The 25,194-nt window shown below is 54.5% G+C and overlaps 10 protein-coding genes across 10 annotated transcripts in view; 4 read left to right on the forward strand and 6 right to left on the reverse strand.

The window, feature by feature from the left end:
- Positions 1 to 672: 672 nt before the first annotated feature.
- On the reverse strand, positions 673 to 1,984 carry LTR77_010980 (uncharacterized protein; the record flags this gene model as incomplete). The annotated part of the gene is made up of 2 exons (XM_064808195.1): positions 673 to 1,759; positions 1,923 to 1,984. The coding sequence occupies 2 exons, from the start codon at positions 1,982 to 1,984 to the stop codon at positions 673 to 675; spliced, it is 1,149 nt and encodes a 382-aa protein (XP_064653615.1).
- A 446-nt stretch (positions 1,985 to 2,430) lies between these two features.
- Positions 2,431 to 3,211, forward strand: LTR77_010981 (uncharacterized protein; the record flags this gene model as incomplete). Its single annotated transcript, XM_064808196.1, has 2 exons — positions 2,431 to 2,437; positions 2,460 to 3,211. 2 exons carry the CDS (start codon positions 2,431 to 2,433, stop codon positions 3,209 to 3,211), a joined length of 759 nt encoding a protein of 252 aa, XP_064653616.1.
- Positions 3,212 to 3,939: 728 nt separating this feature from the next.
- Positions 3,940 to 4,949, reverse strand: LTR77_010982 (uncharacterized protein; the record flags this gene model as incomplete). The annotated part of the gene is made up of 3 exons (XM_064808197.1): positions 3,940 to 4,505; positions 4,556 to 4,690; positions 4,934 to 4,949. 3 exons carry the CDS (start codon positions 4,947 to 4,949, stop codon positions 3,940 to 3,942), a joined length of 717 nt encoding a protein of 238 aa, XP_064653617.1.
- Positions 4,950 to 6,244: 1,295 nt separating this feature from the next.
- LTR77_010983 (uncharacterized protein) lies at positions 6,245 to 7,488 on the reverse strand (the record flags this gene model as incomplete). Its single annotated transcript, XM_064808198.1, has 2 exons — positions 6,245 to 7,405; positions 7,456 to 7,488. 2 exons carry the CDS (start codon positions 7,486 to 7,488, stop codon positions 6,245 to 6,247), a joined length of 1,194 nt encoding a protein of 397 aa, XP_064653618.1.
- Positions 7,489 to 10,544: 3,056 nt separating this feature from the next.
- LTR77_010984 (uncharacterized protein) lies at positions 10,545 to 11,575 on the forward strand (the record flags this gene model as incomplete). Its single annotated transcript, XM_064808199.1, has 2 exons — positions 10,545 to 10,573; positions 10,627 to 11,575. 2 exons carry the CDS (start codon positions 10,545 to 10,547, stop codon positions 11,573 to 11,575), a joined length of 978 nt encoding a protein of 325 aa, XP_064653619.1.
- A 2,707-nt stretch (positions 11,576 to 14,282) lies between these two features.
- On the forward strand, positions 14,283 to 15,476 carry LTR77_010985 (uncharacterized protein; the record flags this gene model as incomplete). Its single annotated transcript, XM_064808200.1, is given in 2 exon segments — positions 14,283 to 14,711; positions 14,727 to 15,476. The coding sequence occupies 2 exon segments, from the start codon at positions 14,283 to 14,285 to the stop codon at positions 15,474 to 15,476; spliced, it is 1,179 nt and encodes a 392-aa protein (XP_064653620.1).
- Positions 15,477 to 16,407: 931 nt separating this feature from the next.
- Positions 16,408 to 19,238, reverse strand: LTR77_010986 (uncharacterized protein; the record flags this gene model as incomplete). Its single annotated transcript, XM_064808201.1, has 3 exons — positions 16,408 to 16,537; positions 16,593 to 16,767; positions 16,826 to 19,238. The coding sequence occupies 3 exons, from the start codon at positions 19,236 to 19,238 to the stop codon at positions 16,408 to 16,410; spliced, it is 2,718 nt and encodes a 905-aa protein (XP_064653621.1).
- Positions 19,239 to 20,555: 1,317 nt separating this feature from the next.
- HHT1_2 (histone H3.1) lies at positions 20,556 to 21,135 on the forward strand (the record flags this gene model as incomplete). The annotated part of the gene is made up of 3 exons (XM_064808202.1): positions 20,556 to 20,580; positions 20,687 to 20,756; positions 20,817 to 21,135. The coding sequence occupies 3 exons, from the start codon at positions 20,556 to 20,558 to the stop codon at positions 21,133 to 21,135; spliced, it is 414 nt and encodes a 137-aa protein (XP_064653622.1).
- Positions 21,136 to 22,175: 1,040 nt separating this feature from the next.
- On the reverse strand, positions 22,176 to 23,025 carry GSP1_2 (GTP-binding nuclear protein gsp1/Ran; the record flags this gene model as incomplete). Its single annotated transcript, XM_064808203.1, has 3 exons — positions 22,176 to 22,307; positions 22,360 to 22,716; positions 22,771 to 23,025. 3 exons carry the CDS (start codon positions 23,023 to 23,025, stop codon positions 22,176 to 22,178), a joined length of 744 nt encoding a protein of 247 aa, XP_064653623.1.
- A 1,221-nt stretch (positions 23,026 to 24,246) lies between these two features.
- The window catches only part of LTR77_010989 (uncharacterized protein), a gene marked incomplete at both ends in the record, with an annotated part of 2,341 nt that continues 1,393 nt past the window's right edge, over positions 24,247 to 25,194 (reverse strand). Inside the window, 2 exons of the mRNA XM_064808204.1 lie at positions 24,247 to 24,593; positions 24,649 to 25,161. Coding sequence (XP_064653624.1) covers positions 24,247 to 24,593; positions 24,649 to 25,161 — 860 coding nt within the window. The remainder of the gene's footprint in view (positions 24,594 to 24,648; positions 25,162 to 25,194) is intronic.

Below are 25,194 nucleotides of genomic sequence, written 5' to 3' on the forward strand. Positions count from 1 at the left end.
GGTAGCGCACGTTGTGTCTAACCTATTAGCTGTCGAGCATAGATCGTACAGCCAGGCCAGAAGTGCCGTTTCTCCGGGTTGCGCAGAATCGATCAAGTTGCCGCTCGCTTGCTGCGAAACGGAGTTGTGGGCGGGAGTTATGCCGTGCGCACCAGTTCGACAACGGTGCAGCAGCAGATGGTCTTCTATAGTGCTCACGTTACGGTAGGATTGAATGGGACTACGGGTCAACGCACGAGGCCTTGATCGGACCACGATTCGTCCATTCTCAGTCACGTGATTTCACTGCCGTGCACATCGCTAGTCGGGCATTCATGTCACGTGGTCCAGCATGCTCACGTCACCCACCGACACGGGGAGCAACTACACTATTAAATTCTCATCACAGGATACAACGGCTATAGATCGATCGTGCTATGCTCCTCTTCCGGAGTACGTCCACCCGAGACTAGGAGTCAACATCTCTCATTCTTTCGTAGCTCTCAAAGAAGACCAGCGCTTGAAAACTACGAATGGGCAACATTCAATATACCTCGGTACGCAGCTCGGTTTGCCGAATTGGTCTTTCGCGGACACGCAAAGTATTTGAAAGGCGCTGTTGAACGGGCAATCATATCTGCGAGTTGGTGGGGTTCGAGGTCGTTCGTTACAGTGCCGTGACCCGCCGAGCCGTCAGTGGCACGAAGAACTCGAAAATGCACTCGAGCTGTTCACTGTGCTCGAGTAAGGTGCGCTTGTACTGCTCGGGAGACTGATAGAGGACGAGTTCGTGATCTCAGCACCCGTGCTCCGTCTAGCGGATACACGCGTTCCAGTACCTGCATTCGACTGGGATGGCGTCCCTGCAGACGAGTTTGCTACTCCGGCTACCTCGTGGTACACTTTGAGGCCTCGGATGGACCAGTATGCCTCTGTGAAAGCATTTGGATTCTGCTCCACGTACTCCTCGCAGGTCTGCCCGGTCCGTGAGGCACACTGACCGCCCACCCAGTCCGCACCCGCCCAATCTCCGCAGAACGTAGTGTCAAAGACCATCTGCAAGTCTCGGAAAGATGTAGACATGTCACAGTCCCCACGGAACTGTGCCAGCGGACTGCCCCAGAGCTGCGGGTCAGGTGAGCCCTCCCGCACATCTGGCGGGATGACGTGGCGGGGGAAAAAGTACACCGAGATCGCAGTGCTTGTCCACCACGTTGCGTAAATCCCTCCGCCAATATCGTTGAAACGCCCTCCATAAGTCATCGTGTCCCTCGCGGCAATCTGACAGCCTTCGTTGCTTTCGGGCCAGCTACTGCAATCCGTCAGCGCGAGCGAGCCGTTGTACGCCGACTGTCCCGTGTCGGTCGAGCAGCCTGGGCCGGTGTGTAATGTCATGGCGTTCGTCTCCTGAGTATTTACACCCTCCACTATGTCTATCTCGCCGTGCGTCGGCCAATCCGGACCGACCATCCAGAAAGCGGGCCACGTGCCACAAATCCCTCCTGGCATGTGTTCGATATCGACGATGAAAAGGCCGAATTGATATGACGATCGGCTCGTGATACGTACACTGGCTCGCCCCTGTGAAGCGAAACTGTCGCTGTCCACCCGCATTCGGGCCTTCGTTGCCGTGCTGTCGATGAGCCACCCCTGGGCGTTTTCCCTCGCCTGATACTGAACGAAGCCATGAGTCGGATCGCGGCTATCCCAGAACGTAAATCTGTCAAAGAAGTCGCCTTCTGCGAAGTAGTCCTCGGTCAATGAGAAGTCGGCGATTGCACTGGTGAGCAATGACAACCATACGTGCAGTCGTAAGACGTACATTGAGAACGAGCGCTTCGATGACCCCCCGCTGTCGGGGCGAGAGCAGACCCAGGTTTACATATACACGGTTTCACAACATCACACCAACCATCTTTGCGGACCATCTGATACACGCTTACCTGGCGAAAGCGAACCCCTTCCCCCGGCAAATCTGCGTGGACTCATGTCGTTGTGGCGTCATTCTCGACTCTCCACCCTAAGCGAGTTGAGACAAAACCCACTTGAAGTCCTGCTGGCCCCTCGCAGCCCTAGGTGTTGCACTGTTCGGTCGCCCGAGGAAGTTAAATAGTTCGACTAGGAGACTGGCCAGAACAGGCTGTCATGCGTGGTATCGCGAGAACCTCAACTAGACTGCACCGGGTTGTGTAGAGTCACCTTGCCTTTTGGTCCAAGGGGGATATCACGTACACCCGAAAGCGGTGCACCTGCGAAAAAGGCTGGAACATGCATGACCAGGGGGGTCGCAGAAGGGTTCCTCGGGTATGCCGCTGGAGGTCCGCGTCTGCTCACGAAATGTATAAGACAGCCTGTAGTCTCGATCCTAATGCAAGCCGTCAAAACGGTTCAAATACATAACGATCAACGTATCATGCTGAGACGAGTGCTGCGCGCAGCTCCAGTGTTTACATGGCTCGTTCGCCTGACGCTTGGCACAGAAACCAACATCTCGGGTGCTTCGTCCAGTTACAGAGCGGTTTCCGAAATTGACAAGAACGATGTGGTGCTCAGCCTCTACGAAGGTTGCATAGAGAGGGTCGCGGGTGACCTTGTTGCGAGCCAAAGTGTCTGTGTGGCGCGGCTCCTGTCCCACATGCTCCAAAGCATCGCGACAGTCGCCGAAGATTACCACTTGGTGACTGAGGCCAGAAATAACGGTTCTATCACTACTTCGGCTGCAAATGCTCGCAGAGGCGTTCCCTCGGAGCAACGGGGCTCGCAAAGGCCCGAAGAACGGATGGAAATCCGTGCCACCGATACTGGGAAGCCAAGCACTCACCTGAAAAACGGACAAGCGCATGAAATGAACGTTCGTCGGGACGACACTTCACTGTACATTCACACGAATGGCTCGCATGCCGTCGCTGGATTCGGTAGCGACCCCGAAACCTCGAGAGCCAAGAGGGACGAGGAGGGTGATTTCGCATTCACCATTGTGCAAGGAGTCAAGATTCAAGCACAAGGACTGGAGGGGAGCCGGCCGGACGGGTGTATGCAAGACCTCATTGCTTACGCATACTCGATCGCATTTGCAATCCAGGACTTCAAGTACAGTAACTCGTGGAGATACGCAGTTTGCGACAAGGTGGGCAAAGAACTTTTCTATGGGAGGATCGTAGTAGAGATCGACGCTTTCGACGCCAGCTTCGAGACTGTGGAGTCACCGGGCTGCCCACCAGCGTCTCAATAGTCGACACGATACGGTGGATTGTATTCTGGAATGGCTGAGATAGATCGAAGTTCTGTGGCGGATGCACAGTCTGTAGGGCTATTGCAGAGGATTGAAAAACGGGCTCGAGGACTCGCAAATGCTGCCGGTGTAGTAAGCCGCCGGGGACGCGGTTTCCCCCCACTTCAGTGTGCATCTTAACCTCTCTATGTACCAGATGATCCGCCTGAAGCAACTCCTGAATACCATGCATCCCCACACGCCCTCGTAGAACGGTGATCATTTGGTGGAGTCCATCTTTTCGTCACGGAAAGACCACGTTGACGGAACGCGATCCCACATTCTTCAAGATATCTCGCATATGCTTACATCGTGCTCTTTCCCTTGGTGGCTATGTTAGTTTTCCAGCCTCCATGCGCCATTCCATTATCCAACGTGCACCACACTCGTCGATTTGTAGAGAGAACAAGCCTTCTCTACTGATGGTCCGACTTGCAGTTGCGTTTGGCACGAATTGCCGTCTTTCGACCGCGAGGGTCAAATTTTTTGGACGGTATCCGAAGCTTCGACGGAGACATTGGTCTGGGCTATTGTATTGCGGCTTACTCTCGTGAGCTAATCATACGGGCGTTCTCGACACCTGCAATTCCTTTTATCGTTCCTCATTTATCTAACACCAGCGTTCCGACGGATCAGACAAACACACTTTCCTCGTAAACGCTACGCAAATGCCTGACCTCATCCACCGGTCAAACCAGCTCACCTCTCGCCGGCATACTACCTTGCAGTTCCGCCGTCTGCCCTCGAGGCGCAGCCAATTGCTCCGCCTCTGGGATGGGGTAGTGACGCGACAATGTGCTCAGAGGCGGTCCGTTGGAACTGTCCCGTGGAGCATCGAGCTCGCTCCTGCTGCTAATCTCTTTCGACTGAAGTGCTCCAGAAGGAGGTCCAGCTCCACACATTTCAGCAACATCCTCCCTTCTGTAACATTCGTTGCGTTTCTTTCTTTGACGCTTGATGCGGACGCAGTAAGCAATGGCCGACGCGAGAATGAGAAAAGAGATTCCGCCGACCGCCGCGCCGATGACGTGACCACGATTTACGGTATCTCCGCCAGCTGCTGGGTGGTTTCCATCGGCAGCCGGGGTTACGGTGACGACCTGCGTTACGGTGGAGGTGGAGCCACGTTCATTAGTCCGGACGCTGACACGAGTGGCCACCGAGTGCAAGGTGGACGCCTTCGTCCGTGATGGCGGTCCAGACGCTGATGTAGACAGCTGGCTCACTGTGGTACGGGAGCGAAGGAATGTGCTACCTGCGGAAGGTCAGCCCCGTCACGGCTGCCACTAATACGCCCGTCGATACCATCGGCCACGGTGGGCGTTTTGAGCACTTTCAGGGTCGAGGTAGGCGAAGGGACGGTCGAGATAAAGGCGATCGGACTCGGCTTCGGTAGGTCGAAGAAGTTGGTGTCGGCCACCGTACAGCAGTTGAAGCTGACTATAATGGGTGTCAGTGTGGGTAGGCTCTTTGCGATTGTATCTGCCTTGCCTCGATCTGCGTCACAGCACCACTTCCCGTTGGAGCACTGTAGTATCTGCAGAGGGGGTCAGGCTCGACGGATGGAGCTATTAAAATTCGCGTGGCTAATCGAGAGGTAGAAAGGAACCGATCCACTGACGGCTTCGTTGCCTCTATCGCAAGCATCAGATATCCATAGACAGACTTCTGTGTAGTACTTACGAGGCAGTATTGTCATGCGTGCAAATGTGAGGGCAATCCGGCGACTGCCAATCGGGATCCGTACACGTGTATCGCCCATAGTACCCAGCGTTCTCCAGAAAGCATAACCCGTTGGACATGCACTCCCAGTTCAGCGGACAGCATTGCCCGCCTCGACTCGAGCACGCTGCATCCCCTGCTATCGAGAGAGAGCCGTCCGGGTAGTAACAATTCTGCGCAAATGATCTCGATTTGTACAAGCCACGTGCCAGAAAGATGGCGAGAACTACACGGTGGACCATCTTGGACGTCGCTCTGTGCATGTTTTGATGAGCTCCGAGATTAGACAATGTGATGAGAAGACTCGAAGTGGGGTTGAAGTGAGATATATGCCCTCGCAGCTTGCGAGTTCCTGCCGTGGCGTCATTCTGGCTTGACAGTGCGGGTCATTCAACGAAAAATGATTAGCAGCGTGCGATAGACCGCATTGACTGCTGTCTCGTCCGACAGAAGCGATAGAAATCGAACATTGCCGAGAGACACGAGCTTCACGTGGGAATCGCATCGCTCATGGAGTTTATTCAAAGCGTACTGAGCTCCGTCCACAGTCTGGTAGACAGGTCCCGTCATTAAATTGAACACACAGCTCTGCCACGATGGTGGCAACAAAGCAGGCTGAGCGCTCGTGATTATACCGTATCAACGAGTGGCCGTGTCGCGTGGGCGGCGGTGCCTGACAGCCCTCTCTGGGCTAACCGTCGTCGCGCTTGAACTACGTAGCTAGTTTTTCTAGCGTGGACTGACCTACCTTCTTTGACTCACTGCACTTCAGCTTGTCGCAGCTGGTCCGGTCTTTGACACTGTGTTGAAACAGTACGGTGGCTTATTGCTTTGTGCCTTGCGCAAATTCAGCATGTCCGGAAGCCTCCCATCGGTGCAAGATGGACCCGGTGCTTGATACGCCAAATGTATCTCGTGTCGGAGCAGCACACATCTTTGGAATGCTCAAAGCTCTGGACCCTATTATGACGATCTGGATTTGACATTCGAATGAGTTGATCAAGATTCAAGAGGGGGGATGCAGCTCCTTGAGCGAGATCACTCTTGTCGATCTCGAACGGGAAGGTATCTTCGAATCTTCCGCGAAATTGTGAAACCTCCTCGACAGGATGCTATAGACACCACGCCAGAGGTTGCCGAAAGTTATTCCGACATATCGAAGGAAATGGATGATGAGGTTGTATTGGCTGGCAGCGGCGCCCTGGTTAGAGGTGAAAGGATACTCCACAGCGCTGGGTGAACGATGTTCCGAACAACTTCTCCGACACCGACCTAAGCTGCGTTGAAAATCCTCCAGGCGAGCAGAAGTTCTATAGTAATAGGCGAGAACGCAGGGAGTTCACAGGGATGGGTATCCACCCCCGCGAGTCCTCCGGGAAGGTACTTGTCCAACATGGCCCGGTTTTGGAAGAACTCTTCTTCATTGTTCCGGTCGTCGGGTTCCCACCCCGGTTCGTCTCGGCCGGTTGTGAGCGTTCGAGTTTTGCCTCCTTCCTCTCGCCACGCAAGCTGTTTGAACTCCTCTCGGCGCTCTTCATCCATACCCGCTGACAACGGCAAAGGCAGGTTGAACTCAAACAATCTGCTGCCGTCATGTCCGAGCCAATGGATGATGACATTGGTCCATTTGTGGGTGTGGCGTTCGTCGAAGCTGAAACCGCGCTTCTTGTACTTTGCCACGGCAGCGAGGACACCCTCTGGATGCTGACGGTTGTCCGACCAGAGATAAGCGCGCTGCTGCACTGCTTTTTCGTGATACATATGGAACATCCCGTACGGCGTAATCGCACACTGCACGTGGGATGCGTGAAAGGCCATTATATGTTCTAACGGAGTGCGGCCTTTTGCGAAGATCAGCTGGACTTTCGTTTTCTTGCCGTAGGTGGTATGGCCGGCGACAAGAGAGGTGCCAAGTCCATACCCTTCGAAGTCGTGGCCGTCGATAGTGAGCGTTCCGTGTTCCCCAACTTTCTCAGAAATCGACTTGTCAGCTCGACGGCCATCAAGGAGGCCGCATATTGATTGCAGTACGGCACCGAGTTGTTGGGAAGGGGGCTCCTTGTAATACATGCCCAGAACCTTGGCCCGATGCATGTGGATGCATATCGGCGTTTTGGCATCGAGTAGAGTCTGAATCTGGTCGAACGGGTCTTCCCACACCACACCTTGCGCCTCGAGAAGCCGCATACTTCCACCTACGCATTGTTTGTTGTAGTGCGTGTAGAAGTCCAGGTCCGAGTCTCCATCGCGCGTTCCGGGGACAAAGATATCTGCGGCGGATGAGCCGGAGAACCACAGATGGTTCTGGGCCATGTCTTCGAACAGGGATACCGGAAACGGAAACCATCTTCCGAGGTGGTGTAGAGCTCTCACGGTGGGTTCGGACAGATTGGTCGCTGAACCATATTCTGGACCTTCCCTCTTCTGCAAGAACTAGAGTATGTCAGACACTATGTACCACGGAGCCCGTTCGAGGCACTCACCGAAGCCGCAGATTTAGCGTGCAAACGGACCATACTTGCTGAACCCACGTCAGTATGCAACGATGCCCTCCTTGTGCAAAATTCAGACGTGTATGCTCGAAGCTGCTGAGAACTAATCGAATAAAAAAGCGCACAAGGCGGCGCACAACTCTCCTTATATTCTCCCAGTCACTGGGCCGCCAAGGGGACTGACCCTCGACCTGGCCATGTCGAGATACAGTCCCAGCCGTGCTCCGCCACCAAGAGTGCTCGGCTGATAGAGGAGGCTTCACCTTTGGATGTACAGTGGCGCCATGTCATACTGGACGAACAGGAGATGGTGGGCAGACCTCCGCGAGGCCGTCCATCAGCAATGGCCTACTGAGGAAATCTGTGATGGGGGATAATAGAGCAAGGATGGACTGCGGCTGATGACCGAGCGAGAGATAGCTCCGCCGCCGAGCAGCGGTCGCCTACAGCCGGGAGGAGTGAATACGGGAGCGCCGTGCGCGGCCCACACAGGTTGTTTAGACCTCACCTACGCTATGAACGACCATTACTACCTTTTGCAGCTGTACTTCTCTTACCAAGAGAGGTCTACATGCTCCCTGGTCCACAATGCTTCTAAAATGGATCAGACTATGGTCGTTGGCCGAACAATCCAAGAAGATGTGGGTGAGTGCCGCGGTGCGGCCGACTCTCCACGCAACGTTATCATATCTCAGATCAGCGCGACTAATCCAAGCCTGTACTCATGTGATGAATACGAAACGAGAGCGGAGGGATTCGGTTCAAGCATCGTCGATCATAGCGATGCTAGTATGCACGTTACACCCACTCGCGCGAATAGTGCTGCAGCAGGAGCACTCTTCGTAAGGTCTGCGGTCCATAGTTGTCCGATCGCCGACGATCCGCCGTCTACACTACCTGGCCCTGCAAGATCTGAACCGTTCGCAGTCACGTCGCAATTCCAACCCACGCTTGGCGTCATCTGCGGTCAACCGAGACGGGTTTTGAGCGGCTATATAAGCGTCGCGGAACCCCTCGCCATTCCCAGCGGAGCAGAGGTGAACGCTCTTCTTCCATCAGGGAGCCATGGCTAGAAACGATCAGACGCAACGGTCTCAAATGCCGGCTCAACGACTCGAGCAAGTCTTCTCCGGGTTTCCCGGATTGAGGAATCTCAGAGGTGACGACACGCGAGACGACCCGACCTTCCAAGAATACATCGACCAACGTTTGAGAGAAGCAAGCGGCATGACGTCCATCAGCTGGCATGGTAGGTGAGTGAAAGTTCCACGTGAGAGAGTAGACCATGCTGATATTTGCGAAGATGAGTGGCCAAGGACTTCTGCGAATCACCCCGAAATTATCTCAACTGAGGATGTGTCGCAACGAGCCACTAGAAACGTCTAGTCAGTGGTGGACAATCCGTCAAGAGGGCAGAGATTTGATGTAGAGACTCGTGAGTCGTGCCATCCGGAAAGGGGGCGCGGAGCACGAGGACATATAGAGAGGTCTTTGTTTGTTGGAATGAGTCGTCGTCAAAATGTCGATGTTGGGGTACCGGAGATGGACATTGGGAAAGTGGGTCAGCGAAGCACTCTCGAGCTCTTATTTGGCGATGAACCGTGCGATTGATGCTTGCATCTCGAAGAAGATAGCATTGACTGAGTGACGGCCGGGGGGGGGAGGGGTCTCTTCATGTTCAGGGGGGTCTTCGTGTTCTGCAAATAATGTATCAAGTGGCATTACTGTCTCTGTTCTTGACAGTCAAACCATGTTGCTGACAAAAATGAGCTGACGTTGCACCAGGTGCGACCAAGGTCGTTGCCTGCTGTGCTCGGCCGGGCTCGAGACGACCGACTACGTCAGACCTGGTTTGGCTGGTATGCATGTTCGTTGTTGCCGGCCACACGTCCACTCGTTCCCAAGCAAATCATTCTCTTGATCAGAAACCGTGAATTCGTCGAATTATCGTGCTTTGGAAGACGCGCCAGCTCGTGACGAACTCTATTCCCGTCTGCAGCAACAGGCACAACATTTCCTTTCTAAGCTTAATTTCGACCGCTTGCCGCATCAACCATGTGTTCTGGTCGGCTCTTGCGTTCGGCAGCAACGCACGACTCGGGCCCCACCCGATTTCGACCACCGAACAGCAATTTGCTACATGTCGATGTCCTCGTCCTTAGCCGATATCTCGTAGTACCGCAGGTTTGTACTTCCCATGGAAGTGGATGGTTCCCGTTATCACCCTCCGCGTCTTCGAATCAATCTGATTGCCGTCGAGCGCGATCGGGATGTCCCCGCAGGCGTGGAGAAGGCCACTACACCCCCTGACCACGCTGTTGTACGCAGTACGGGAGATGACGTCGAACGTGGTGATACCGCATTGGCCATTTGTATGATACGTATCACGGAGGCTGGCAAGAGCCGTCGGCCCGATGTGTCCCACGAGGTGAATAGGATAAGCCGAATTTCCGGCGACGTGGCAAACCAATTGCCTCGGGATGTGTGTCTCCTCACAATATCCCGTGATATGGAGGTGTACGAAGGGGGTCTACCGTCCTGTCAGCTCTCCATGGACACGTCGCTGTAGTGTTGAGGGACACTCGCTTCTCTGACACCGCCATCACCAACAAGCAGCAGCTCAACTGTGGGTATGCTTTGGCTCGTCGACGAGCTTCGCGAGGACTGGCAAACTGGACATACGTCTCCTGCCGCCCGATGCGGTCTTGTGCCTTGTGCAGGCATTCAACTACGCGGCTAGCTATGTCATGGCTCACCAGTACGATTCAATCAATTCGTCACGCGAAGCAGGGCTTTTGCGCTTTGATCATCGGATGCACAGCATACAGCACCCAGCTTTTGCCAGCTGAACGAGCGTCTCACCATCCCACAACACCTTCAAATGAAAAGCAAAGCACACTTCCTATACATTCCGTCAGCGCAAGAAGCAAATCCCTCGGCCTACGGACTCGTCGAACAGTCTCAAATGCTGTAAACATACTTGAGAAGCATTGGCGAAAGTGGCGCAGTCACCAAGTACCCCATAGCAACTCCCGATCTGATTACATCCCAAGTGGTCTGTCTGGGTTCATACGCATATCATGAATGCAGTTCTAACACGTATCCGCAGGTATAGGGGTCGGCGGATGAATCGGATAGGTCGTTCGCAGGCATGGCTCATAGATGCTCCACCCAGGACCGCACCGCGGGCTCGCAGGTCAAAGTCACCGACCGGCTGGCGACAACAGACGAGGAAAGGCGACCTCATATCGCAGCTGCAGAGGCTTTGTGTCGGATGCGCCAGCCGCGCATCCGATATGACAGCGAGACCGGGCTCCTAGCCATTGCTTATAGCGCGCTCTTCTCGCGAGCTCCTGAGTTTTCGAACTTCCTGGATACGTGGATTCCAGCCCAGCTGGCAGTGTTAGGTGACGCTTCCTTGGAGGTTTCCCTGCTTGCGGATCCGAGCCGCCCTGTGAAGTTTCACTGTGAGATCCGGAGCGAATCTGAGCTTCGCCTGCTCTGCAAATGCATCAGTCTCACGGCGACTTCCTGCGAATATGAGATTTCGATATGGGTGACGCTCGACGATGTCACATTGCTATCATGGTGTCTGGAGGAAAGTTGGAAAGCTGCTCTGGGCCGTACCGACTGGCGGTGCCACATAAGTTTTCACTTTGAAATACTCGAGCTTGTCTTGGGAGATCGCATTCCAATCACCTCAACACTGTCGCCGCACGCCATCCAATGTGCAAAAGACATAGTCGCCTGGTTGGACGTGAGCGGCGGCGATCATGCTACGGTGCTTACGGCAGCTGGCCTCGGCTTGGTCACCAGTGCTGCAGAACTGCGAACCCCCTCTATCGATACGTCATTCTACGGCCGGCCTGGTAATAGGCACATACCGCGCGATAGCGCCCCAGAGGGTTCCGAGACACCGAGCGTTGGGGACGACGGAGGTGACAAGTGGATGGAGCTCGACGTAACATCCGCTCCGTCGTCCACGGAGTGCGATGGCGACTGTGTGCTAGATGCTGAATCTCCCTCCATACACGAGCCGCGTCGGTTTGAGCCTTTGGTGGGTAAGAGAACCTCGCCACCCGACATGAATGAGAGCCGTCAAAGGTCGTGATGGGAGATGATCGATGCGCAGATGAGGTTTCCTGGCATGTATAAGCTCGGCCGTACACCACACTGCCATTGACGTTGAGCATCTTCGAGTGACTTTGCAGTCGGCATTACGCAAGACGGACATTTTCCTAGCGCAAGTCCTGGTGTGAGGTTCTGTCCTCAATACAATCATAGCAAGACATATAGCCAGGCGCTTGGCTTGGAAAGCAACCTAACGAATTTCAGCTTCCGAACTGGTGGCGACTCGACGACCAATTCATCAAAGGACCGGGGTCGAGCAAGATCCGACCGGTGTGGTGGGTGGGTGAGGTGATCTACGTCAAGCGATGAAGCTTGTCCGCCGGCAATGATCACATGACAATGACGTAGATCTTCGCGCCTTAGAATATATATGCGAAGGTTGCGAAAGCTTTGACTAGTACAATGTACAGGGAAAAGGCACGGAAAAAACATTCTTACGTGAAGTGGCGCTCTCATTAGCTGTACAAATGTTTCGCTCCAGCCCGCCGTGCATTCCACGGCCCATTCTGTTGATCCCCAACTGCCAAGCCACATTTCTCTGTCGGGATTTCACTCACAAGCGACGGCGAGCTTGACTTGCGCTCCCCCAGCGCTTGGCTGTCTTTGCCGTTGTCGATGCGCCTCCTTTCCTCTCGTTGTAGAGTAGCTGAAGAAGGTCGTTTCAGAAATCCTCGCTGCCCCGGACAGACACAGAGCAAGGATCCTCAACCTCCCGCAAGCTCTGGCAACGCACAGAAAAAACATGCTGCAGACCGCGATGCGTGATAGGCTGGCCAGGAGGGCGTCGAGGTAATGTATGGTACCAACAGCGTAGAAGCACCATCGAAGGAACCAAAATTTGTCGGGTACCTCGCAATACAGGTCCACCATGGATCCGATTAAAATCAGTAGGGTGTTCATGTTGTTCCTGTTGGATCTGCTGATGTGTCGAAAACAGCGGTACGTTGGTGTATGATCCGCTCGAGGCTGGAATTGTGAGCGTGCGTGCCCTCTTATACACACGAGCGTTCCGCGATCGACAACCGCCTTACGCTTGTGGCTGTCAACAACACGGTGTGCGTCATCAATCGGGAGTGTGTAGGTCTGGAGCGCGACTGGTCCTTGGTATGACCAACATCCTTCCCGGGCGAGCAACAAGGGAATGAGAAGGACGTCTGGCACTCCGTGGACTGCGACCCGCGAGGCCAACGACACAACAGGGCGTACGGAGTGGTTGCTCTGGGCTCGGATGAGCATATCGCAGCGAGGCACGTTCTCGCGAGCTGACATTTAGGTGAGTTCGAAAGGAACCGTAGGACTTTCCGCAAGGGGGCGTGCTCCACGTTTGATGCATCGACTCTCGAGCAGTAGAATTTGCTTCAGGAGGTGGGACGCTCAGGACTGCAGCACGGGGACTTCTAGGTACGGGTGTGTGTATATGAGTGGTGGCAGTACCACATGAGCAACAGACTGTGTACTAGAGCGTGGTATGTTTGGCGTGGTGCATAAATGATTGTCAAGCTCGAGGACGCTAGTCGCTGCAAACGATGCACTCGTCTTGCGAGTGAAATATGGAAACAACTGCTGCGCTCCTGTTGCGATTTTGGAAATGTCGTTACCTCCCCGTGGCTAGCACTAATGGCGTCGCTGATGGGGGCGGTGTTACTGTATTCTATTTCCTCTGCGGTATTCCGTCGTCTCCCGTGGCCCGCCGCCATCGAAGCCCATTTCATTTGGGCGCCGCACGTTGGTGGTACTCAACAGAACTTGCTGCGATGGAGATCGGGCGCTCACGCCGGTGGCCATGTCTGCGAGTGAAAGGGTCAGGCTGCTGTCTGTAGCACCCACCGTTGATAGGCTTTACCCCGAACGTTTCTGCAGGAACGCCTTTGCCCTGAAATGGCCGCCTTGCGAAGCTTCCTCGATGTCCTCGCTCCACGCTTCCCAAGTAGCGGCGCTGTCGTGGCCGACCAGATAGTAAGAACCGTTGTCTGGAACCAGTAATCCCAATTCCCAATTCTGGTCTATGTAGTGTTCTCGTTCCACTTTCTGGAAAAGGCTCCGGACTGTGTCTCCTCTCTCAATCCAGAACAGCCTTCTGCGCGAAACTTTCCGGCAACGCAAAAATGATCTTGTACTTCATGGGTTCCTCATATGGTCGATGCACGCCAGTCCCACTGCCTGGCCCTCTGTCCTTGAGCACTTCTGGCGACGGCCTTGCTCGGTGCAGTACGTCGCTGTATGGGACGGACAATTCAGCAGGAGAATTCGGAATGCTGTCTGGACGGGTGTCGGATCCGAAACTGTCGGGTACTTGCTTGCGCTTGCGATTCGAAAGCATTGTCAGCTGATCGAGGTAATCCTGCTTGCGACGTTCGCGAGTCTTCTAAGCATGGGAGTGTGCTATATATTTCCGGCAGGAGTGCGAATGAACCAAGAGGAAACGGACCCTATCCGCCGATCAATGCCACCCACTCAAACGCAAAGGGCGCAGTAAGGGGCTTGTCCGAAGGCTGCAGCCCATCACAGCTTCGGGGGTGACGCTCAAACACTGACGTCAGGGCAAAATCCTGGCAACTTCGTTTGACAGGAATCGATAGAAGACGGTGGACAAGCCTTCAACACTTCTTCATCCCCATTTGTGCATGAACACATCAGTCCCACGCCCACAGCCACCTATCCCAGACCGGACGTGACCAGTCCACACGATGGCAAGGGGGAGCGTATTCATGTCTGCAATGGATAAGGATAGAATAGAAACAGTGATCGCCCCATGGCGGTCATCAAATCAACAGCCAGCTTTCACCTTCGACCAGCTCGTCGCTATAGCCACCCGAATGATGGACGACAATGAAGCGTCGGAGGCTCGTATCGCAGACTGGATCTCGGCTACCTTTCCGTTCTATGCCAAGTCCACAGAACAAATTCACAAGGAGCGCTTCGACTCTCGCGACACACCGGATGCAAATTCATCAGCATTCGACTTTTTCGCATTGTCGCCGGAACTGAGAAACGCCATATACGAAATGGTCTTCTCATACGGCAAGGCCGGACTATTTGTTGGGAGCGACAAGTTTGTGACAACGAGCACGCTCTGGGATGGATGTCCCAGGATTATATGGCCACCTTCACTTGACGTAGGACCATTACAGATCCCGGGGAAATTCTTGGTTTTGGAAGCCCTGCTCGTCAGCAAACATTTCTACGTCGAAGCTATGCCGGTGTTCTACCGAGTAAACCTCTTCCACTGTGGAGAAATTTGGAGCCTCTGCGACACTCTAAAACACCTGGCCCCATGTAGGGCACAGCACTTAACCCACCTCTCGTTTCACTACAAGGGCACCGAGAGCGGCGCAGCCGAGGCTTTCGCCCTCCTGGGTCAGCTGGAGCACCTTCGCAAGCTCGACATCCATGTCTTCGAAGACTACTGGCTCGTCAGGGGGAGGCGCTCTGGACAGGAAGAGGACAAGGTGCATGTGGGGTCCTCGGTTGTCTACCTGGAAGGCTTGGCCAACCTGCGAGCCATCAGGGGGCTACATGTCGTGTCAGTCGGTAACAGTCCAACGCTCGAGCAGGAGCTGAAGCCAGACATGCTGAGGCCAAAGGCCAGGAACAGTCCAACGCTCGGGCGGGAGCCGACGCCAGACGTTCCTAGGCCAAAGGCTTGGACTTTTGACGACCACGACAGCATCAAATCTCTGAAGCAGAGAGTGATAGAAACGAAGACGAGAGAGGCAGAGAGGGTGGAGAAACTACGAACCACAATGTTGAGCTGGAATGTCGAAGCGTCGAGGCTTAAGGCAAAGGCAGAATACAGCGACGACGATGAAGAGGAAGAAGATGGAGATTGGCTCCCATTGAGCTCGGAGTATTTGGCATATGCCCGGGCTCCAGATTCGTGAGCAAAAGCAGGGATGTTTTGCGCAAAACCAAAATCAGAGCACATACGTTAGCGTCGAACGTTGGACGGCCAATAGGACGTCAAGGGACCAGGCACGCTTGAGAACTGTCCACGGTTCTGCCAAGGAAGGCTTGTAAGGGTCCGCTGGTGCTTGAGCACTCCACCGCGCCTATCTCCACATCTCTCGAAGCAGAGCGTGAGTGTCGTGGCGGAGCGAGTGTCTTTTAGCCTACGTGCTGACCTCCTTGTCACAGGGGATCGACTACGATACCGAGCGATGCTCAGTCGCTCACGGGAAAACACCACGTCACGTCTGGTGGCACGCTTCTTGCTTCTCGTTCGTGAGTCGCCGACGATCTGCTGGTCGAGCCGCTAGAAGAGCTTCCTGCGCACAAGTGCCGTAGAGCGCATTGCACTGTAATGGTTTATGGTGCCATTTCCACGAAAACTCTACACTCGAACCACGCCATCTGCTTCCCGCCTCGTCTGTGGCTGGATTGTTTCAGACTTCATGCGCTACGCTCATTGGTGTTTTGACCATTGGAGCTAACGTATGTTGGCTGGATTGCACAAAATCTTCAATGCACGGGATGCGGGCCGTGATTACAATGGCGCATATGGGACTCCCTCTCCCGTAAAGACCCGTAAAGACTTATAACGTTGTCAATTTGTGCGGCCCGTCATCTTCATGAAGGCTGCCTTCAGACCGCTCCGCATACACACACCGGTACGAATCCGCTTCGAAAGTAACGATAACTAGGAGACCACGCACCAGCGATATGGAGTCGCCCCGCCTCATCATCGTTCTATACAAATGCAACTACTGTATTGTTCAACGCGGGCGGTGCGATGGTTAGTTGGAATCTGAGATCTCTACGAAGGTCTGTAACTGGCCTGAGACTGACTCTGCCGTCGTAGTCGTCAACCAAATCTTACAGCTCTTCATCAGTGTCCTCTGGTTGACCGTCGTTCGATGGGGTTTCATCCATGTTAGTATATTCATTGAACAATCGTTGGGACGAGCTCTGATTGAGGCCGAGTCTCTCCCGCACTTGTGCGATCCTATCATACGTCAGAATTGTAACTTCTGCCACTTTCGGACAGTCCGTCCACTCACGACATGTCTGTTGTCTTCAATCGCACTGCTGGGTCGATCCGAAAAGCTTGATCAAGGTAACGCCACTCACTGTGCTCCGGTCGCATCAGCGCCTCTGCGGCCTGCGCGACGCCGGCCTGGATATTTTCTGTCTTCCAATCGCCAATTTTGCTCTGAGAAAACCCGTGATTGGCCACTGATCCAGTCAGCAAAATCGGCAGTGGATGGAGTGGATGACTCCTGGTGGCCATTACCTGCCAATGCCGGAATTATATTGTACGCCCGCTGAGCCCCATCCCCGGCTTCCGCTCCTTCTAGTTCCAGAGCTGCAGCCAAGCTGTTGATGAGCGATATCACAATTCGTGCAATCTTACGACAACGGAACCTCTTAGACTTGTTCTCGCTATGTCCGCCTCCATCTGAGCTTGATGGTGGGCTGTTAGGTCCGGAGACTGGCACTGGACCACCCTCAGATTGACCCGCACTGCAGCTTATCTGGCGACTGCTTCGCCCTCTACTAGCGGAGAGTATCTGCTCGGAGCAGCCAAAGAAGAAATATAACCTCCATTGGTTCGTACTCGCCGCCTCTACCTGTTTCGAATAAGTTTCGTTCAGTGCTTGCGCATCGGCACATCGCTCTAGCTTCATGCCTGACCCTTTCATCCACGTTCCCCTCGAGATCTCGTCTGCCTGGAACTTGGCGGCACCGGTGATAACGGCGTTGACGAGGACACGTACTCTCCGTGCGAACGTTGTACCGCAGAACACTGCAGGCCGGTCCGCTGGTGAAGCCATGCCCTGCTCGCGGCATTGATCAGGCGTCGCGCCAGATCCCGCTATACCTCCTTCGCCTTCTCCGCGGCTGCTCACCCCACTCAACGATCGAGTGCCTCGCGGCTGGGGTACAGCAATTTTTCTCTTCACGGCCGTCGGTCCAGGCGCGGTGCCTCCGGCCGAGCTCATTCGCTTTTTGGGATTTCCATGCGGTAGGAGATCTGTTCGATCGGCTGAGGAGTGCCCATCGCCGGATGGATCTTGCTGCTCGGTCCCGACCGAGTGTGTGCGCTGGATGTCGGTTATCGCATGCTGTATATTTGGTGGGCCACCCTGCTCAGCGGTTGCGACGTCTTGCATCGGCCAATCCTCGTTACGCCTACCTGCATCATCAGCGTCGAGGGACTCTGGTGTTGGTCCTGACGGGTTCAGCACATGCGGTGTCTCTGAGTGATCCGGACCCGATGGGTGCTCAACGGGCGCCAACGCCGAGGAGTGCGCTCCTGACACTGTCGGCGGACGTCCGCTCGACGGCTGTGCTGGTGGGTCTGTGCCAGTCCGTCCTGACCAGTATAGGGCAGACGTCAACTCAGACGCGCTTGTACCCCTTATCCCCGACTGTTCCTCGTCGCTAGTCGGTTCTGGAGCACCCGGGTCTGCCAGCCGTGATGGATCTACACCAGGCGTCAGTCTAGACGGGTCTGTCGCCACCGGCCCTGCTTGGTCTGCGCCGTCCGTCGGTCCTGAGGCATACAGAGCTTGCAACGTCTGCCATTCTTCGTCCGTCATCGGATCGATATCCAGGTGCTGTAACGGGTCAATGTCAGGCGCGACCCCTGTCGGCTCCACAATGACCGTCACTTCAGATGACGCTATGTTGGCAGGTCTTGCTGGTCCGGCGTTATGTATCAGTCTCGAGACATCTTGGCCTCTCGAACCATCGTCTGTCAGGCCTGACGAATCTACCCCAGGCGTTGGTCCCGTAGTGTCTACACTGGCCAGTTCCAGCGGGCCTACACCGGGGGTCAGTTCAGGTGAGTGCATGCCAGTCGGTCCTGTTGCATCCGCGTCGGACGTCAATATTGATAGATCTGTGCTCGCCAGTTCCGACAGACCTACAGCAGGCATCAGTCCTGACGGGTCGTCGTCGGTCGGTCTCGATACGTCGACATCGTACGTTAGTCCTGGGTGATCTGCATCCGTCAATTGCAAGTCATCCGGATCTCGCCGTCCATAGTAAGGAGGATCCGTTGAGGTCGAATGATCCGGAGCTGTCGACCCTGAGCGACCAATGCCAGACGTCAGTGCTAACGAGTTTCTGCCGGCCAGTCCGACGCCAGCCACGCCAGGCGTTGACCCCGATGGTTGTGTAGCTTCTAGCCTTGGCGGATTGATGTCATGCGCCACTCTGCTAGAGGCCGACGGTTCGAACATGCCAGGACCAACCATTACACTCTGTAGCTCCCAATTCCCCAGACCCAAATTCCTCGGATGTGATTTGGCTATGGAACCAGGAGTGCGCTTTGAGACCTTGCGGGGGTTTTCCTCCATGCGAAGTGAATCGTGATTGGAAGCGTCGATTCCACGTTTCCGGTCCACATATTCGATCTCCTCCATCCTGAAGGTCCACTCTTGCGTTTGGTGCAACATTCTCTGACATTTTCCGGCCTCGGCGATCAAGCCGTTCAGTCTTTCGGTGCTCAAATCGCCCGTGCTTCGGGTATCGACCTGAAGCCGGAACGTCCAGTAATACTGGTCGACAAAATCGTTTCCAGGGACTACCCACGCCTCAACCTTGAGCCACACTCTTATAGACGTGTTTTCAATTTCTACAAAATTCGGTACGTCCTTGTGCAGTTCTCGCAAGGGCCCTTCTGGTCTCTTGTTAGTCATGACAGCGGTTGTATCATATATGGGTTCTAGAGGGCACCCATGAAAATGGTGAGCGCGGTGGTTCCAGTGGAAGGGCCCGACCTTCTGCTTTATGTATAGAGTGCTGCGTGGCTACGTGTACGTTCACGCACTGTTTGACTGATGGGGTCACCAAACACTCTCTTTACCCCTGCCTAGAGCACGGTGTATTCGTAAGTTTGTGATGTATGTTGTGTGATGTACGTTATGAAATGCGACGACGCGATGCCGTGAGAGAGGGGTCACGGTGGCAATACTGTTCAGTTAGCTACAGTGTCACTGGTATTCGACCGTCGATCTCTGGATATCCTCTGTTTTCTGTGTCTCCTCTCCGGTCAACGCGTCTTGCGTTCTCTTGAGGTAAAGATGCGGATGAGCGCAAAAGAAATGTCACTTTCCACGCCACATAGTCCCGCAGTGCCAATTTATCTTTCTCCGAGGAGCGACGAGAGGAGAGATCTGGCGAGAGAAATTGACTGCTCCCGCATCGGACTCGAATAGCGATCTCGATGATGTTGACTTTGTCGAACCCGGTCAAGCCGCGCGGGAGACGATGACTCTTGCCACGAAACGAGAACGACAGGTGCGAAGGGTTGTCACCCAGTGCTAGTTGGATCGACGGTAGTACACATGCGCCCAGAACGGGCAAGATGTCTCTGCCTCCGATACGACCCTCCACGCATCGAAACACAAGGTTCTGCGAGGCGTGAACGCGACGATCACGACCTTCCGCGTTGCTGTCGGGATATCATCGAGAATTCGTCAACGGTCCTCCTTGTCACATGCAGACACTGTTCACGATCTGGTTCACGCCCCGTATGAAGATACTCCTCCGTCATAAGCTTCTCCTCGTCAGCCATCGGCACTCCCGACGCTGGAGTCGTTTGGAATCGAATCCAATAGTATATATTCGACGCACGAAATCATGACTACATGACCGCAACGGCGGGTTGCAGTGGGTCCGGTCTCTATCGCAAGGAGCAGCACGGAACATGACCTCCTTCACCCATGAGGTGCTCGTCGCTTGCCTTGGGCCCAACCTGCAGGATAAAATGTTCATCCCGCGTATCCGCCGCTTTGACTGTCTCATTGGTATCTAGCGCGACTTCTCCACCTCCCCAGGCATGTTTTCCAGTGACGTACTGTCGTCAGGGACGAGGGAGATATGACGCAACGGGTATTGACGTAGTGCCACCGCCACTGCCTAGACCATTGCCCGTCCGCTCCAGTATTTATATGTCGGTGGAAAGGTACTATTCAGCATGGCGTCCGCGTTTTCCACCGCATCCCGTCAACACCATGGCCCGTACCAAACAGATCGCCCGTAAGTCTTGGCCCATACTTCCTGATTTCCTCAGCATTTGCTGGATCTGACATCCCGCGTGCTGTCCGCCTTGCTCACTAGGAGCCATACTGACGGACGTATACAGGCATGTCCGTAGGTGGCAAGGCACCACGAAAAGACCTGAACGCCAAAGCAGCTCGCTTAGGGCTGCCGAGGTGAGTGCTTGATGCAAGTCCGCCCGAGCCATATTGCGGTTCCGATGACAGTCATTTTAGGACTGGCGGTGTCAAGAAGCCACGTAGATACAAGCCTGGAACGGTCGCCCTGCGCGAGATACGCCGGTACCAGAAGTCGACGGAATTGCTCATCCGCAAACTTCCCTTCCAGCGTGTCGTCCGGGAGATTGCCCAGGATTTCAAGCATGACCTGCGCTTCCAGAGCTCGGCCATCGGTGCGCTCCAGGAGTCCGTCGAAGCCTATCTCGTCTCCCTCTTTGAAGACACCAATCTCTGCGCCATGCACGCGAAGCGTGTCACCATCCAGAGCAAGGACATACAACTGGCCAGACGTCTTCGTGGCGAGGGTATTGCATAAGTTGACGCAGCTTCCGCTTTGGCCGGAACGGCTACTGAGCGAGGGGTCACAGAGAGTGCTTCGTAGGCACAAGGACATGGCTCGTTTTACAATGTTTTCTGAGGTAGCTCCGATGGCGGGAAGACTGTGGGCACCGCTCTGCCAAAGCTACGCGGCCAAATGTATCGGGTACACGCTACGACAGTAATCGAATGTTGGTCATTGAGGCAGCCGAGACTCCCTTCCACATGATCGTCCCCGTAAACCAGTGTGGCATTGGGTCGACAAAATCAAGGACGAGGTTAGTAAGGATCTGGACGGTTCCAGAGGTAGTTCAAGGAGCTTTTCCGGAAGAACTCTGGACGGTATCGATATCAGGATGGGAGCCCCCGCCCACTTAAACGCCGATGAAGAGAAGGAACTACCGATTGGCGATATTCTGGTGGACGTTGAGCGGAGATGGTACGGCTTAGCGATCACTGACGGCGCGGGACATGCCGCGTTCCGTACCTTGTTATACGAGCTTTCCGGTCCTGTGGCAGGTGCACGCGCGGAGCGAGGAAGGCTTGCATATGCGGACGCTGCCGGACGAGACGGCTGGGACGGATTTTTGTAGGGGGAATGAACGGTTTCAGGGGTGATGGTGCGGACGACGATGACTATGATGTAGCTGATGGTGCATTCCTCCCTGTTGTTCTCGATGCGCTCCTCCATCAGTTCGAGGGTGGCACGGTACCCGAGCCTCGTGGCGGCACCCTAAGCTTCCGACCCGGCGAAATGAGCCCGTAGACGACACACCTTGGGAAAGATCCAGCAAAGTTTCACCTCTTGGGTAGGTGCGCAGCAAGATATCTCCTTGAGTATCACTTGAACGGAGCGATTTCATAGCTTTACAGATCATTGATGATACTGGAGGAGCTGACTGTTGGAGTCGGGATCAATGGAACACTCTCAAGGGCTGCTGAGGCCCACACTCGTTGCAATGGAAACATGACGGAAAACGTGCCGCAGCCATATCGAACGCGCTCGGCTCTATTTACAGACAGGTAGCCCGTACGAGCTCAAAGGGCTAGGTATCCCTCGTCTGGCAGTGGCGTGATCGCTGCCTCTTGCACTTCTTCCTCCAGCTTTTTTACGGCCGCTGATTCGAGCTGTACTTCGGGCGGGACGAGAGCCGGTGGTTTGACAAATTTCTGACTTGGTTGTTAGTAGAACTCGGGCGCTTCACCTCGCCGTTACACTCACGAGCGTCGGATTCTGGGTGAGCCTTCTCAAGAGTATAAGGAACGGTTTCTCGTAGTTGAAGTTACTCTTTGCAGAGAGGATGCAGATCTTCTCGCCCTGGGCGTAGCGAGCGATTTGCTCCAGGGTGATCTCCCCTGTCATGTCGACCTTGTTGCCGACAACCACGATCGGGATGTCGTATTGACGACCTTTTCGCGCATCATACGTCCAGCTAGGAATGTTGCGCAGGGTGGTGGGAGCGGTGAGGTCGAACATGATGATGGCGCACTGGGCCCCGTGGTAATACGTTTCACGAAGAGGACCGAATTTTTCTTGCCCCGCCGTGTCCCACACATCGAATTGGATCGGGCCGCGATTCTGATACATGTTTCAGCCCGAGTGCGCGAGTGTTGAGAGTTCGGATGAATGTACCGTGGCGAAGCGGAGTTGGCGCACTTCAGCACCTTGCGTGGCGATGTACGTCTTCCTGAGCTCCCCAGTCTCGTGGCGCTTGACAAAGGTGGTCTGTCGATTGTACGCTACTTTTAGCATTTGCTCCTCGCTTGGTGCCAACCGTAATCGCAGTTGTTGACCAACATGAATTAACACCATGCTACTCACCTTGCCGATCCCACCGTCGCCGATAAGCACGAGCTTGAACGTCAAGATTCCCTTCTTCTCAACCATCATGCTTATGTCCGCTGACGTGGCTACCCGGAAAGATTTTCGTTTTGCTGTGTCGTGGAAGGGAGCTTCACGAGGAGACGATCTTGCGCCCACGGTCATCGGACGGATTATTTATGCGCCTTCCTGGTAGCCTGCAGCCTGATATTCGTGTCGTTTGCGTCGTCAGCAAGGCCGAACGTGCACCGGCGAGATGCCGGAGATGGCTGGCTTGTATCACCCACCATACTCAGCTCGTTTTCGGCCCACCTTCCACGGAGATGCTGTGCCTCACACCTGCATTCGCACGGAAGGGTTGGTACGCAACGAGTCGATTGGTCCCTGTTTGCGTTTTCAAGCCGTTGGCCCTGGCCAGTCCGTTCCTCTACGCTATCTTCGGCGTGTGGCTATAAGACTCCGCCCACTCCTTGTAACCGGTGGCGACGAGACAGGATTTTGCCGGGTTGAGCGGTGTGTGGTGCACGCCCTCGACTTCAGACTGTTCGCTACTTTGCACGCTGAGCAGGCGGCTGATGGTAGACGTTCTAACCATGATGCTAACGTTACTAATATTGTTGTTGGCGGTGACGTCGGTTACGGCACCAGTGTTGTTCCCATTGGCGCCACTTCCTGCGAGATCGGACTCATGCTGTGCCCCCCATGCGTTGGGCTTCCATTCTGATTGACATGACGCTCACCAAGTCTGTTCAGCCCGGCGGCGTCGTTTGCGTTGATGACTACCAAGCTCATACGGGAAATCATGGGCGGTAGCCGCGGGATACCGGGCGATCTTTCTCTACACGACGGAACCTGCTTGTGTTGGTTTTGCCATATGTGTCTTACTAGTGCGCTGATACTACACTGCTCTTCAGACAGCCGAAACCAGTGGTGGGCGTGTATCATGCTTACGTTTGAGTAATTAGGTGCGGATGCGTTAGCAGGACAGCCTGTTGAAGCAGACTGAAGATTCTCCATCGCACACTCCTGCGGCCCCAACTCTTTCGCTTGAGGGTCTGCGTGTGGGGGGGGGAACAAGAGATCCTAGATTGCTTCGATACTAGCAGAATAATAGTACAGTTCCGAGCCTACCAGCAAGACATGCATATCACAGTACTGTGCAGACCCGCAATGATGCGAGCGACCTGGAACGCCAAGCGAATATGCGAAAACTCTCGGCAGCTGCTGCAATGAAGGTATTCCAAAGAAGTTGTAAGTCTCATCGTCAACGTTGCTGGTATCCGTGCTTCAAGAGGCGTGGCTGTCGTTTTGTCGTTTCAAGAGCGCCTGCATAAGTCGTTTTAGTTCGGTCATTTCGGCCTTCAACTCAGTAATCTGCGGGTCTTGCTTTGCTTGACTCTCCGCTAAAGCCGGGGCTTGCTTTTCTTCAGTCGTCGCTGAAATGTCTTCACTCTTCGCTGGAACCGGGGTTTGCTTGTATTCACTCTTCACGGAGGCCTGAATGTTGCCGTTATGTGTTCTCGTTTCGGGGCCCGCGTTCGTCGTTTTTGTTGCCATGTGAGCACCCTCTTTTTGGTTCTCTGTGGTCTTATATGAGGTCCCCAGCCGAACTGTAGCATCCGTGCTTTTGTTATCTAGTATTTCATGGTGAGTCGGTGACATGTGCAACACGAAGGACACATAGCTTACCAGCTGGTGCAATCTGACCCATCCCGAGTTTATACATCGTAGCGAACAGGTCTCTTACTCTCTGCGGACATTTCGAACCCCAAGTTACATGCAATTTTTCGTCATCGGGCGCCTTGAACACCAGCACTGTCGCGTTGTTCTTCGGTTTCTTACCCGGATCATCCGTGGGTGCAATGGCGCAGAATCGAATCTTTTTGACTTCGACGTGCTTCAATATCTGTGTACTAGCCGGATCCACCTGATCTGCATACGGAATTTGTAAGGCTCCTTGGGTCTTTTGGTACTGCTCGACTTGGGCTTTCGTCGCTTGTCGTAGTCGGCATACGACAGGAAAGTTGCCCTCCGGGCTGATCTGAACCATCACTCTGAACCCTTCGTTCCCCCAATGCCGCCATCCACAGATCTTCCCGCCCAACGGAGTATAGTCGGGGCCGCTGTCCAACGTCACGTAGCCCCCAAAAATTGGATTCTGCTGTACCGTTTTATTCTCAGGAGTCGCCTGCTGGGGTCGCTCTGTTGCTGGTTGCTGGGATAACACCTTCTCGG

Source organism: Saxophila tyrrhenica (genome assembly GCF_035928015.1).
Source record: "Saxophila tyrrhenica strain CCFEE 5935 chromosome Unknown scaffold_29, whole genome shotgun sequence".
In the NCBI taxonomy this organism is placed as follows: Eukaryota; Fungi; Ascomycota; class Dothideomycetes; order Mycosphaerellales; family Extremaceae; genus Saxophila; species Saxophila tyrrhenica.